General features: G+C 34.9%; 1 protein-coding gene across 1 annotated transcript; it reads left to right on the forward strand.

The window, feature by feature from the left end:
• Nucleotides 1-384: 384 nt before the first annotated feature.
• On the forward strand, nucleotides 385-14,101 carry ciao3 (cytosolic iron-sulfur assembly component 3). Its single transcript, NM_001080991.2, has 11 exons — nucleotides 385-476; nucleotides 1,819-1,914; nucleotides 2,000-2,143; nucleotides 2,223-2,355; nucleotides 4,570-4,704; nucleotides 6,320-6,438; nucleotides 8,488-8,617; nucleotides 9,540-9,612; nucleotides 9,704-9,841; nucleotides 11,361-11,518; nucleotides 13,049-14,101. The coding sequence occupies exons 1-11, from the start codon at nucleotides 411-413 to the stop codon at nucleotides 13,288-13,290; spliced, it is 1,434 nt and encodes a 477-aa protein (NP_001074460.2). The 5' UTR covers nucleotides 385-410; the 3' UTR covers nucleotides 13,291-14,101.
• The last annotated feature ends 672 nt before the right edge of the window (nucleotides 14,102-14,773 follow it).

Raw genomic sequence — 14,773 nt, forward strand, 5'->3', positions numbered from 1 at the left:
AACACTCCGCGGCTGTAACATGTGTAATATATGGGCATATAAACAATGCAATTCAGCGTGTCATGACAAATGTGACCCTGAACGACAAAAGCAGTCAATATATGTGTCTAAATATATTAGCCAAAAATACGCTGTCTAGGTCAAAATGATATTATTATTTATATAATATTGAAATGTTCCGTAATCTATCTATCTTGTAAAGAAAAATTGTCGACACTGAATGACTTCCCTCGACGTAACCTGACAGTTGACCTTTATAAAACTTTTTTCTTTAAGTCCCACCCTTTACCTCTCACTCTTTGTTTTGATTGGGCAGAGTCACTTAAGCGCTGTCTATGATTGGAGGATTCAGACGTCGTGCACTCAGCCCTACCAACCACCTCTGAGAAAAACGTCTAGCATTAAAAACAATGGCGTCGCATTTCAGCGGAGTGCTTCAGCTCACGGATCTGGATGATTTTATCACTCCTTCTCAGGTTGATTTGTTGTTTTTTCAGACTATAATAACATTATAAACGGATAAATTTATATAAATTCAGACCATTTACTGGTTCTCCGCTGAATGTATTTGTTGGTTTAAAAAAGCACCGGTCAGATGATCATGATATAAACTGATGTAACGTTAACTGTGGATATGGGTAACGTTAATTTGTATATAAGCGTTCTTGTCAAGTCTTGCAATGTCAGATACAGAAAATGACAGTAAAAACCTAACTTAGTGAGCTTAAATGTAACCAATGACTGTAAGAATGTATGTATTGAGGAGCCGAATACGCGAACATAAAGCCAACTTTACCCCTATTTATCCCTCTGTAGCCCTAATAAGTGCACTCAAACACACTAAAATAATTAAATGACATCGCAGTAGGTATCAGTATATAAAACTAAGTGTTTTATTTCTGAAAAAGACAGTGAAAACAGCTTTAAAGCAAATAAGTTAACGAATAAGCCATTATTGATTTTTAAAATGTCATAAAATGTCATACATTTTAACTATCACTGAAGTGTGAAGTTATTTTTGGCCACTGTAAGTACAGTACTTTAATAGTTTAAGTTACTTAAATGATATGATTTCACAGTTTTCGTGGGGTCTTTAAATGTTTTACATTTCAAAAACAAAATTGTAGGCCTTTAAGAAATTTTGTTTTGTAGGTCTTAAATAATTTTAAACAAGTCTTAATTTTCCTGTGTCTATCGGGCCGACCAATCAATAGTGATACTCAATAAAAACTGTAACTGTCTTCTGTACAATAACATTTTTTAGTTTTCCATAGACTGTTGCGCTTAAATTTAGTTAATTATCTTTTTTTTTCTTCTATGATTTACTAGATTTAGCTTGTTATGATGCCTTTAAACTATGTGGTTAAGAAATAACTCAATTAAAATTTTTTTCGATAAGGCAAGTTAAGATCTTTTTCATTGGCTTAACCATGCCATTAGGAAAAAACATTAGCGTTCAGCCCTGTTTAAGTCTGAAATTTGCTTTATAATGGTCTTCAAAAGGTCCTAAATATGACTCCTGAAACCTGCAGAAACCCTGTGTTTTGTGCAAATTAAAGCCATATTTAGTTGATCATAAATACTGTATTTAAATGAATTTTTTGAATATAATTTTGAGAAGAAAATTCTGAAAAAAAGTCTAATTTAGCCTTCAGTGTCACTTCTATTTATTCTTCGACAAATGAAAAAGACAGCAAAATAAAAACATGTATTTGAAATATCAATAATTTGTACAATTATTAATACCCTTTCTTACTCCTATAATCAATTTAATGCCCTTATGCTGAATAAAAGTAACTTAATTTCCCTGAATCACAGGAATGTGTGAAACCTGTGAAAGTGGAAAAGAAACAGGGTCGATCTGTGGCGAAAATCCAGATAGAAGATGATGGCAGTTATTTTCAGGTCCATCAGGTGAGTTTTGATTAATGTGACTTTTGTTTTGAGCCAGCATTTGACAAGAGATGATGGGCATATTAAATAAATGCTTGGTTCCCAGGATGGCCAAAGACAAAAGTTGGAGAAAGCAAAAATTACTCTGAATGACTGTCTGGCTTGCAGTGGCTGCATCACATCTGCTGAAAGTGTCCTTATCACACAACAGAGTCACGAGGAACTGTACCGCGTGCTACGTCATAATAAGGTGCTCGTTTCAGGTATTTAGCTACAGTTTTTGTCCCAGTAGAATAATTCATCTAAAACATGCTCGTGTCTGTCAGCAGCAGGTTAGCAGTACTGAGCAGAAGGTGGTGGTGGTGTCTGTATCGCCTCAGTCCAGAGCTTCTCTTGCTGCACACTATGGTATTGGCAGCAGTGAAGTGGCTCGTAAGCTCACCAGCTTCCTGAAACATTTGGGTGAGTTTGAGTCTGTAGTTTATATGAACAGCCATCATCCTATGGGAGACTTTATTTCTGGCCACAGAATTAAAAATATAATTTTACAATAGGGATGGTCCGATCGATTGGCTGATTGGCCGATATTCACATTTCACAACTTGATCGTTACTTGCTGATCTGGCCGATCTCATGAACTGCTCGCAAGTGGTTGTTTACAAGTTTACAAGCAGAGGAAGATGCACGTGCATGCCCGGGTTCTGCATCAGCACTAGGGATGGGTATCATTAAGGTTTTAATGGTATTACTACTTTTATCGATACCACTTACCGGTTTGGTACTTTAACAGTTCTCTTATTGGTATTTTTTGCAATGTTTTTTTTTTTTTTTTTTTTATGAAAAAAACAAAAGGAACAGAATTAACAACACTTTATTTTATTATTACGTTTTTAATGTAAAGTAAAATGAAACCAATAATTGTAAAAACAAATGAATAAATATTTTCCTGTAAAAGAATGTAGAATGATTGGAAAATGAAGGAAAATGACTCAGTTTTCATTGTAACTGACTGAAACTGTGTGTTTATTTAACTATTAAAATGATAATAATTTAGGTGATTGACTGCTGGCATAACAATGTGAATAATGCAATGTTACCGTTAGTAGCTAGGCAGTCCAAACTTTTCATTGATTTTCATTGCAGTTAATGCACTTTTGAAGGATACTTTCACTTAGCCAGATTGTTTGCGTTTCGGCGTATACAAGAAAACAACTTGTTGCGTTTGTTGCAGTGGGCATTGTCACTGTCCACTCAGAAAATACAGCCCATTTGGTTCACTCCGCAAGCTTACGAACTGTGTGTGTGTGTGCGCGAGTCTGTCGCGAGCTCTGTGTGTGCTCAACACGAGCCTCCGCTGAGTGTGTGAGCACAGCAGAGAACTGTGAAAGCTTTTAAACTTGACGAACTGGAAACACGAGCATTTCTCATGTGAGACTGCCAACTGTGCAGACGAAAATCAAATACCGCAAATTAGAAAAGGTTGGTCAGTTAAATTATGCTTCTGTAAGTAACGTTTATTTAGCAAAAATTCTCCAATACCGATAGCAGAATCGTTACCTTAGGAGCTTATCGATAATTCTGTCTTTTATAATGTAGCACCAATGCTTAGAAAGTACAGAGTTTCAGTACCGATCCCTAATCAGCACCGCTACAACATATGAGCAATGTTTTCACATTTTTCTTACCATGTTTTATTTGTTTTATGTTTTTTCTTGTTGTAAAGCTGCTGCTGACCATTACATGTATGCAACATCCTTACTTTATTATCTTAGGTAAGGCGAGGTCTCATACTTAAAGGGTGATTGTGCTTATGCAATGGCAAAGATATATAATGCTTGAAGAATCAGAATCGGTACTCCGTATCGGCCGATCACCATGACAAGGAATCGGGAGTCAGTATCAGCTGCAAAAGTCCCGATCAGAGCATCCCTATCTTACAATTTATTTATTTATTTATTTATTGCCATTCTGAGTTTATATCTTGGTATTTTTTTTCTGATTTTTATATTTCTGATCAGCTCATAGTTAATATCGTACAATTCTGTTTAGAACTTACTATTCTGGCTAAAAGAGAGAAGTCCGAATTCTTAGAGTTCTCAAATAACTTTTGTATTACAAAACAGAGATTACAGACTTTAAAAAGGCAAGGTGTGTCATTTATAATCTTAGGGTGCACTCACACTATCTGAGCCGTACTCGGGTTTGGTCGGGCGGTGGTGCGGTGCTTGTTAAACTGAACCGTCGCATCATTGATGATGAAAGCATGCTCAGGTTTGGAAGCAGTGTTAGTGCAGACTGTGGGGTGAGGGGGGGCAAGCATGCTTCAGCACGATTTAAGGCAACTATGCATAGTAAGAGTATGCCCTTAAAAATTTGTGTAAATCACAGAGAATTTTGAAACACATAAAAAAGTGCATTCGGAATACTTAGGTAAAAAAAAACAAATTATAAATGTAAGTTCATGGTATTGAGGGAAAGAAAAAGTCTGAAAATTTGCAAACTGGATAGTCTGAATTTAGAGAAAGAATGTAAACAAAAATCTTATGAATAAAAAGTTCTGAATTGTAAGACTCAAGTCAGAAGCCCTAAGTATGTGGTTGAAGTTTCTATTATTCTTCTGTTCCTTTTTCTTCCTCTGTAAGTTGAGATCATGCAAGTGTCATTCTGGTCTTTCAGGTGTGCATCATGTGTTTGACACAGCCTTCAGTCGCTCCTTCAGTTTGATTGAGAGCCAGAGGGAGTTTCTACAGCGATTCAGTCAGAGGGAAGCAGACAAGAAGGCTTTACCGATGTTGGCGTCTGCATGTCCAGGTAGCCTCATCTCAGGTTCCCATGCTTTTTGAAAGTACTTGAATTTCAGACATGTGCATTCAAGGCCTGGAAAGCACTTAAAACAGAAAAAAGCTGGAATTAAATGTGAAATGAAAATTGTTTACTTTGTTACTTCAACAGTTGTGCTGCTGTCAAAATAAGAACGACAAAAGCTAGAAATGTTATTCGTGTACAAGAACAAATGGTGATAAATAGTGGACATTTAATTCAATATTTCAGAACATTACTAGTATTAAATCCAACAAATGTGATTAAATTTTTCAACGTGAGGGATTAAAAACCACATTTTATTTCATTCATCCATTTTCTACCACTTTTCTGGGGCCGGTTTGCGGGGGCAGCAGTCTTAGGAGAACCGAGCTCCTCCCGGGTGATAAAGCTCCTCACCTTGTCTATAAGGCTGCACCCTGTCACGGAAACTCATGTCAGCTTCTTGTATCCGAGATCTTGTCCTTTCAGTCATGACCATTGGTGAGAGTAGGAATGTAGATTGACCGGTAAATCGAGAGCTTTGCCTTTTGGCTCAGATCCTTCTTTACCCCAACAGACAGACACATCAACCACATTACTGCTGCCACTGCACTTATCTGCCTGGCAATCTCACTTTCCATCCTTCCCTCACTCGTGAACAAAACCCAGAGATACTTGAACTCCTCCACCTGGGGTAAGGTCTTTCTTCCAACCTGGAGATGGCAAACCACCCTTTTCTGGTGGAGCACCATCGCCTCGGACTTGGAGGTGCTGATTCTCATTCCAGCCGTGTCACACTCGGCAGCAAATTTTTCAATTTTTGGAAAATGACAGATTCAAAACATCATCATTACTCAGACATATTTAATGTAAATGTTAAGTGTAAGTAAAATGTTAAGTACAGTAAGGACTTTCATGGCGCTTTATAATGCTGGGCCTGTGAATTACTAAGGTGCTTCATTTAAAATTAATGGTGATTTAAAGAGTCTGTTATGAAAGAGTCATCTGCTTGTTATTGCTTTAGATATTCACCGTAAAGTGTCTTATGAAAGTTCTAACATGGATTACAATTACAGTTGAAGTCAGAACTATTAGCCGTCTGTTTATTTTATTCTCAAATTTCTGTTTAATGGAGAGCAGATTTGTTCAACACATTTCTAAACATATATGTTTTAATAACTCATTTCTAATAACTGATTTATTTTATCTTTGCCATGATGACAATAAATAATATTTGACTAGATATTTTTCAAGACACTTCTATACAGCTCAAAGTGACATTTAAAAGCGTAACTGTGTTAATTAGGTTAACTAGGCAGGTTAGGGTAATTAGGCAAGTTATTGTATAATGATGGTTTGTTCTGTAGATTATCGATAAAAAAATATAGCTTTAAGTGAGCACTAATTTTGACCTTAAAATGGTGTTTAAAAATTAAAAACTGCTTTCATTCTGGCAAAAATAAAACAAATAGGACTTTCTTTAGAAGAAAAAATATTATATTAAATATTAAATTTCCTTGCTCTGTTAAACATCATTTAGGAAATATTTAAAAAAGAAAAAAAAATCAAAGGGAGCTAATAATTCTGACGTCAACTGTAAATAACCCCTTAATGTTTTGCTCAGGGTGGATTTGCTATGCTGAGAAGACTCATGGAGAATTCATCCTGCCATACATCAGCACAACCCGCTCGCCCCAGCAGATCATGGGCTCTCTAGTCAAAGGATATTTTGCATCTCAGAAGGTATTAAACGATGAGGATGTTTACATGGACAACAATATTTCGATTTTAAAATGATTAAGGCAATACTCTGATTAAGAGTCTACCATGCAAACAGAGATTTTTGATGACGTCAATCTGACTAAAGACATAATTGAACTTAGTGGAGTATGCCTACTTTAGTGGCATTATTGAAGTGCAGTACAGATATGGAAACACCTTAATTAAACTATTACCGTCATATAGTTATTGAGTTTCTGTTCAGAGACAGAAGCCCTGCCCAAAATGCCTTGTGCCATACTCAATTAAAAAACATGTCGAAATATTTTCTGAGCCTGATTTGAATGTTATGCAAGACTTAGTTTGTTCTTAATATAAATGTTTTTTTATGACTTACTTGTGTTGTTGCTCTTATTTGTACTAATTGTAAAGTTTGCATAGGGCTTTGACATTTTGTATGGTAAAGTTTTTGTTTGTCAGCTTTCACTAGAACTCCAGAAAAGACCAATGATGCACTCCTCTATTTGCATTGAATATTGACATTACTAAAGTAAACACAGTGGCATGCGATCTTCACAAATCTTTTACTTAAGTTAACAGTGAGTGATATATATATATATATATATATATATATATATATATATATATATATATATATATATATATATATATATTTTATTTATTTATTTATTTTTTTAATGTTTTCACTTAATAGTGCATACTCACATGTTCGATGTTGGATTCACTTGATTTAATATTAACATAAACAGCATTGTTTTTATTTAAATGATTAATTGATTTTGAAAGGAAATTGATGTTGTTATTTCAAATATTTGTCAAAGATGTTATATACAGTTAAAGTCAGAATTATTAAGCCATCTGATTTATTAGCCCCCCTGTTTTGATTTTTCCCCATTTTCTGGTTAACAGAGACAAGATTTCTTCAACACATTTCTAATCATATTAGTTTTAATAACTCATTTCTAATAACTGACGTATTTTATATTTGCCATGATGACAGTAAATAATATTTGACTAGATATTTTTCAAGACACTTCTATACAGCTTAATACATACAGTTAATTAGGTTAACTAGCCAGGTGTGCATTTCCCAAACAACGACGTAACTCGCAGCTTAACTAACATAGTACTATGCATTGTTTGGGAAAAGAACGATGTAGTGACTAGTGTTTCCCAAAACCCGTAGTTTCTCTCGCAGATCCATCGCTTGAACCACGTTAATTATAATGTAAAACGCCCAGAATAATGCTCTAAACGGTGTGGTAAAAAACTTCTTTATAGAAAAACCCCATCATTTTTTTGCGCAAATTGTATTGTTTTACTCGCACACGCATAAAAAAAATCAATATCAGTTTTAGTAAAAACATGCACTCACTTTCTAAATAATTCAAATATATGTAAACAGCACATATAGGGCTTGTGTTTCCTGTACAAATATTATAGAGAATATTATATATTCTATTCTAAAACATAAAATTCTGATAATATAATAATAATAATTCTGACTTCCACTTCATATGCATACACACACTCATACATACATGTTTCTATAGACATACAGTTGAAGACAAACTTGTTCGCCCTCCTGTAACATGAATAAAAAATCTAATAAGTATATGCTAAGGTCAATATTAATATATTTAATTTCTCAATTGGCTACAGAACAAACCACTGTTGTCCATTGACATGCCTAATTAACTTGTCTAGTTAAAATAAGTAAACTAGTTTTGCCTTTAAATAGAAAAGACAAAATAAATTAGTTATTACAAAATAGTTATTAAAACCATTATGTTTAAAAAATATGTTTTTAGTAAATGTAGGAAATATTTGAAAAAGAACAAACATTTCACAGGAGGGATAATATTTTTATCTCTGTTATCTAACTGATAACTGTGTATATATACACTTAACTAAATAACTATTTTTTTTTTTACTTCTTTATATTTAAATGACATTTCTGATGTCGATATTCATTTCAAAGTAGGATATATTGAAGCTTTGCTATGTCAGATGAGGTATGAGACCTTTATTCTCCATCTTTTGTTATAATAGGGTGTTTCACCACAGATGATTTACCACGTAACTGTGATGCCCTGCTATGACAAAAAACTAGAGGCTTCCAGACCAGACTTCTATCTCAGTGAGCACGAGACCAGAGAGGTGGACTGTGTCATCACTTCAGGTGAGTGAATCTAATCACGTTAAAGCGACAGTTCACCCCCCAATATCAGCTGCTAATTTAGTCCCTCTAAAGACATTGAAAATGTCGGGGCTTTTTTATTTGTTCTGTAATCTGCGGTCCTTCTCTATTTCTAAAATGAAATTAGTGACTACCGACATTCAATTTCTGCAGTGAAACACAATCATTACATGCAAGCTTTTATTTACAGTCTAGTACATTCACATGTATATGAATAGAAGGCAATAGGGATCAATAGTATGACCGCACCTTTACTTGTAATCATTACAGGGTTGTGGTTTGTCTGTTTAAATACAGATTAAATACAGTAACTTGCAGATCTTTGCTGACAGAGAGAACTGGTTAATCCAGTAATCTAAAATAAACCGGTTGTAACTGATGGCTAGTGCAGAAATCAGACGCCACTCAGGACCATTTGTCAAGGCTGTGAATTACAGGTTATAATGCTAAATATAACGTTCAAATATTTGGACAGAGTTATTGTTTTGTCTGAATACTTAAATGTTTCATTAAGAACCATGGGTATATTTTTTGTTTTGCCTTTGTATGTCTTTCAGATTAATATAGTGATGGTTACTATTGACCAGGGCCAGATAGAATCTACATTTAAAATCACATTTAGCTCACATTTGCATAAGTAAATAAATAAGAACTCTCTGTTTTATGTATGCCTGTGGGAGCAGATTCTGTGTGGATCTGGCATTAATTCATTTCATGGTCAGCAATAATCGCCAAAAATCTTCTTTAATGTTTTACTGATAAAAAACAAATCTCCTACATATTTGATTATCTGTGAGCATGGAGCAGCAAATGTTTATTCTGGTGTGAACCATGCCTCAAAAAGACAAACTAAAGTCAACCATTATGACTATTAGAATGTCTCTGGATTTTTTCTGATTGACAGGGGAAGTTTTGAAGATGCTGGAAGAGGAGAAGGTGTCCTTGAGGGATGTTCAGCCGGCACCTTTAGACACTATGTGCGTTCTGCATCTCTTCACAGTCTAATTGAGCTATACATTATGAAATGGAGTCGTCTGGTGAGTTTTGTGATGCGAATGTGTGTTTTAGGTTTAGTAATGTGTGTGGTGAGGAGCTGCTGGGCCACGCAGGAAGCGGATCTGGCGGGTATCTTCATCACATCTACAAACATGCTGCCAAACAACTGTTTGGTGTCGACGTTGATGAGCTCACTTACAAGACTATGAAGTATGTATTATAAATATGCTTCATGCTTATGTATTTCTAATGCAAGAAATATATGAGCAAAATATAATATATATGGCAGTTAATCAATACTCATTAAAGCATGTGACAGAAGGAATACCTGCAGTAAATGCATTGCTTATCACTTGTATAGCTTTTTCATTCATTCATTCATTTTTTTTGGGCTTAGTCCCTTTATTAATCTGGGTTCGCCCCAGCAGAATAAACCACCACTTTATCCAGCATCTGTTTTACACAGCGGATGCCCTTCCAGCTGCAACACATCACTGGAAAACGTCCATACACGCATCCATACACACATACACGTTTTAGCTTATTCAATTCACCTGTACCACACATGTTTTTTACTTGTGGGGGAAACCAGAGCACCTAGAGGCAAACCCACACAAACTCGGGGAGAACATGCAAACTCCACAGAAACACCAACTGACCTAGCCGGGGCTCGAACCAGCACCCTGTGCGATTGTGCTACCCACTGCGCCCCCATGCTGCCTTGAATATCTTTTTTTGTTCTTTTTTTTATTACCCTTTTTGATTTAAAATATTCCCATCAACATTAGTACTGATATGGCATTAAAAAAATAACCAAATAAATAAAAAAAAATAACCAAATGTAAATAAATATGACAATTATTTCTTACACATTAAAGCATTTGGTTTAGCATTTGACAGAACGAATGTTTTACCATTTAAGATTTAAAATTTCCATAAATATCACATTAAAAATAAATCATTAAACTTTTTTTTATTCTATATATATATATATATATATATATATATATATATATATATATATTCTATATTTTTTAAAGCAACACATAAAGCAAAAAAATAAAAAATAAAAAGCAAACAAAAAACAAAACAAAAAAAAAGACAGAAAAAAAGATTTTAAAACCATTATTACGTCTGTTCCTCCAGTATTATAAATGTGTCAACAATGTTAAAATTGTATATCTAGGCCAGTGGTCACAGGCAATATGGCAATCTTGCAGACAATGACACGGATATGTACCTTTAAACTGTTATCCTTGGCATTTGACAAATAAATAATAAAGGGTTTCGACGTGGCTTCAAAGCCAGCAATGTTATCAGATAGATTGCGTCTAAGTCACTCTAAATGTAAAGTGCTAGAGAATTCTGAAAGCCATGAATTAAAAGTGGTTTCGATGCCCTTTTCCACAAACAAAGAATATTTTTTAGCTATCACCATATTGGACAGCTTTTTTAATTTGATGACTAAACCCACGAAGTGAGTCAGACCAACCAGAAACAGCGATTGCTGGATCAGGGGCGAGGTCAGAGGAGAAGTTGAAAATTTCACTCCAAAAATAAAAAACTATAAAACTATTTATTTACAGACACATACATTTTAATTTGTTTAACAAAACCTCCTGAATTTGCATAGTGCTTTTTTATGGTTTATTGGACAAGTATCTTGGAAGCTGCTCAGCACTTTTGTGTAAGAGATCTTTGTGTCTCTCTTTTTTATATATTCACATAGAAATAAGGACTTCCAGGAAGTGACTCTAGAGAAGGATGGTCAAGTTCTGCTGAAGTTCGCTGCTGTCTACGGCTTTAGGAACATTCAGAACCTGGTGCAGAAGCTGAAGCGAGGAAAATCACCGTACCACTTTGTCGAAGTAATGGCGTGTCCTTCAGGTAGGAAATCTCAAAACTTCTTTTTGTGGTTTTTTTTATTGTGTAATGCAACTTTAATTTGAAACTAGAGCAGTGTGTTAATATGCTATTCTCCTGTGAAATGATGTTTTTGAAGGTGAGGGTAAATATTTCTTGTGTGGTTAGTTATGTGTGTTGAGGTAAAGGTGAAATTGTCTTTAATCATCAAGTGGCTGTGAAATGTATTTTTTTATGTTTTGGACTGTCGGGTTTTCATTATATTGATGTAGACAAAAACAAATGATGATAATAGATATGCTATTTTTCTGTGAATAGTAATAATAGTCCTTTTGTGGTTAATCGTGAATTAATGAAATGAAAATTATATTGTTTTTTTATTCATCCAGTGGCCGTCTAATAGGGTAAATACCGAGCTAGTGTTTTTCCCATACTGATAAACGTCCAGTGACCTGTTATTGTGAACTTTCCATTTTATACGGTTCCCTTTACAGCATTGATGTTCTGATGTCATTAAAATACATTTAGTTAAATAAACTTTGGCATTCATTTAGTTGTTCAAGCGTAAAATGAGACACAAAGCCGTCTGCTCGCACAAGCCCGTCAGAATCAGCAGGCTAGCTCAGAAGCTCCATTGAATTTACTGGGGTAAAATAAAGGCTCATATTATAAAGACATGGCGGGGGAAAATAATTTATTGCAGTGCTTCTTGTACAATCTGAGACCCACTTTATATCGGATATCACTCAGCTAGTGGAGATCGCTGATTTTTAAAGAAAAAAGGCCTTAAATGCGCTGGTTTTTGCATTGGCATACAGTTCACCGGAAGCGCTTAACCCTGGCAAATTAAAAGTCCTATTAGCATGGTTCGGCAAATACCCTATTAATACACAATGAATTTGATCATGGGATAAAAGGGTGGAGTGAGAGGATTGTGTCAGACACTGAGGAAGGCATTGTGCCAAAATGATTGTGTTTTTGTATCACCCGAAGAATGTAAAAATAAAAACAGTACAATGCAATTATTTGATCAGTGCAAATCATGACCTTTTTGACCAGTAGTATTGACAAGATTAATGCACCAATGAAGTTTCTTTAAAAAGCACGCAGGGCAAATATCATTACTCTACGCACGTGGTTGATACAGGTAAAACAAATCCAGTCCACAATTACTTTTTATATTGAAAATACGTTATTTTGTGTTTATTTTACCAAATCAATGACATCATTTATGAATTTGGCAATTAAATAGTTAAAATCCTGTAAATTTTCTTAACAATTTAGTAGGTTTGATTTGGACTAAGGTTGATCACACCAGAATGGATGAAAACATTGCCAACAGTACATAAGGGATATGTCATACGAGGATTTAAAAATAACCTCATCAGTATATAATATAAAATAATATAGTTTGGCTTTTGTGTCATTGCCAACTGAATCTTTTCCATCCTGAGAGCATGTAAAACATGTTGAATTTGCATGATCATAAGAGACTGTCCGTTGTAAATTTGCATAATGCATGAATGTTAAGTGGCGTTTTGTTTGTTTTATCAGGATGTCTGAATGGCGGCGGGCAGCTCAAGCCTTCTGCAGATCAGTCCAACAAAGAGTTACTTCAACAGGTGGAGGAGGTTTACCGCAGTGAACATCCCTCAGTGCCAGAGGACGACTCACAAGTGGCTGAACTCTATCAGAGCTGGTTAGAGAGCGTGGGAGAGGAGAAAGCCCGACAGCTATTGCACACACAGTATCACGCTGTTGAAAAAACCGCCAATGGACTGAGTATAAAGTGGTAAGGAGCTGCCCAGATACTGATCGACTAGTTTATTATGTGTTTGTTTAAAAGAAAAACACTGTATTAAAGGGATAGTTCACACAAACATGTACATATGCTGTTCATTTACTCATCCACTGGCTGTCAATGATATGGGCGATGGTTTTCTTTTCTAAAAGCAGATTTTTAGTTGAGCTGTGCTCCTCAATTGTTCATAAAATGAAAGTCAATAAATCAGTAAATAAGCTCCTGATCACATGACTATTTTTAAATAAAGGTGATGTTGAAAGTTATAATGTTGCAGTTTTGTAAATATTGTATTTACTGTGTTATTCCTGTATGTGTCTTTTTGACTCTATAAGTGCCGATGACCATTGACTTGTATTTTATGAATCCCTAAGGACCACAGTTTCAGCTAAAACTCTTCTTGTGAATGCTCTACTGAATAACTAATTGTGTGAACTAACCCTTTAATATCTTTGAGTATTTTAAATCAACGTGCACTCACACTACACCAACTAAACAAGCAATAAATGCAGTTATGTACGTGGATGAAGTATTATTTCCTTCTAATTCGTTTCTACAAGGTATCTACTGAAGAACCACATATCAAATGCTCTGTGTTTTATTTCTGTTCATGAATGTTGCCTTGCGTCATTTCTTTCCATTTACAATCTAGCCTGTTTCTCTTAAATTGTTAAATGCAAAACAGTGGAGCTTCTCTTAATGGACCTTATTTGTTACTCTGTGGTATTGACTGAAAACAGTATCTTGGTCTTGTTTCTGAGAATATATCTTGATTTTTGATGGTAATAAAAATATAATTGAATGTATTCATTCCATCAAGTTAATTATATTTATTAATAAAATAAACTATGCATAATTTTTACTCGATACATGTTTGGTGAAGTTGATTTTTATTTATTAAAATAATTTATTTGTTGTTGTTTTTTGTTTTTTTTAAGTGTAGAATTAATATTTTCATTGAGTCACGGTGTAATTTATCAAACATGGCAAGCCCACCTATTCTATAGTCTGTACTAGTATCTATTTTCGTGTTACTTGTATTTATTTTAAAGTAGTATAGTGCTCATTAAGTACTAGTACTTATTCATTACATCAGGAATGTCAAACTCAATTCCTGGAGGGTCGCAGCCCTGCACAGTTTAGTTCCAACCCTAATTAAACAGACCTGATCAAACTAATTGATTCCTTCAGGCTTGTTTGAAACCTACAGGTACAGCTGCGGTCACATTAGAGTTTGAGCATGCGATATTCTGTTGTGCGGTGCTCCAAAAAGGGGCGGGACTAAACAAGTTTATTAGACATTTTAAAAAGCGAGCGATTGCACTATTAAATTTCTGCCCAGAGATGTCATGTTTTGATTTTCGATTGGTCTCACGCTGTCCAATAATGTGATTTCGCAGGTCAGAGTTCACCAAGCTTGAACTTTGCACCGCAGCAACCTGCGAAACGTGATGCATGTCAAATCTCTCGCGTGTTTA

This window comes from Danio rerio, chromosome 3, assembly GCF_052040795.2.
Source record: "Danio rerio strain M-AB ecotype USA chromosome 3, GRCz13ab, whole genome shotgun sequence".
Classification (NCBI taxonomy): domain Eukaryota; kingdom Metazoa; phylum Chordata; class Actinopteri; order Cypriniformes; family Danionidae; genus Danio; species Danio rerio.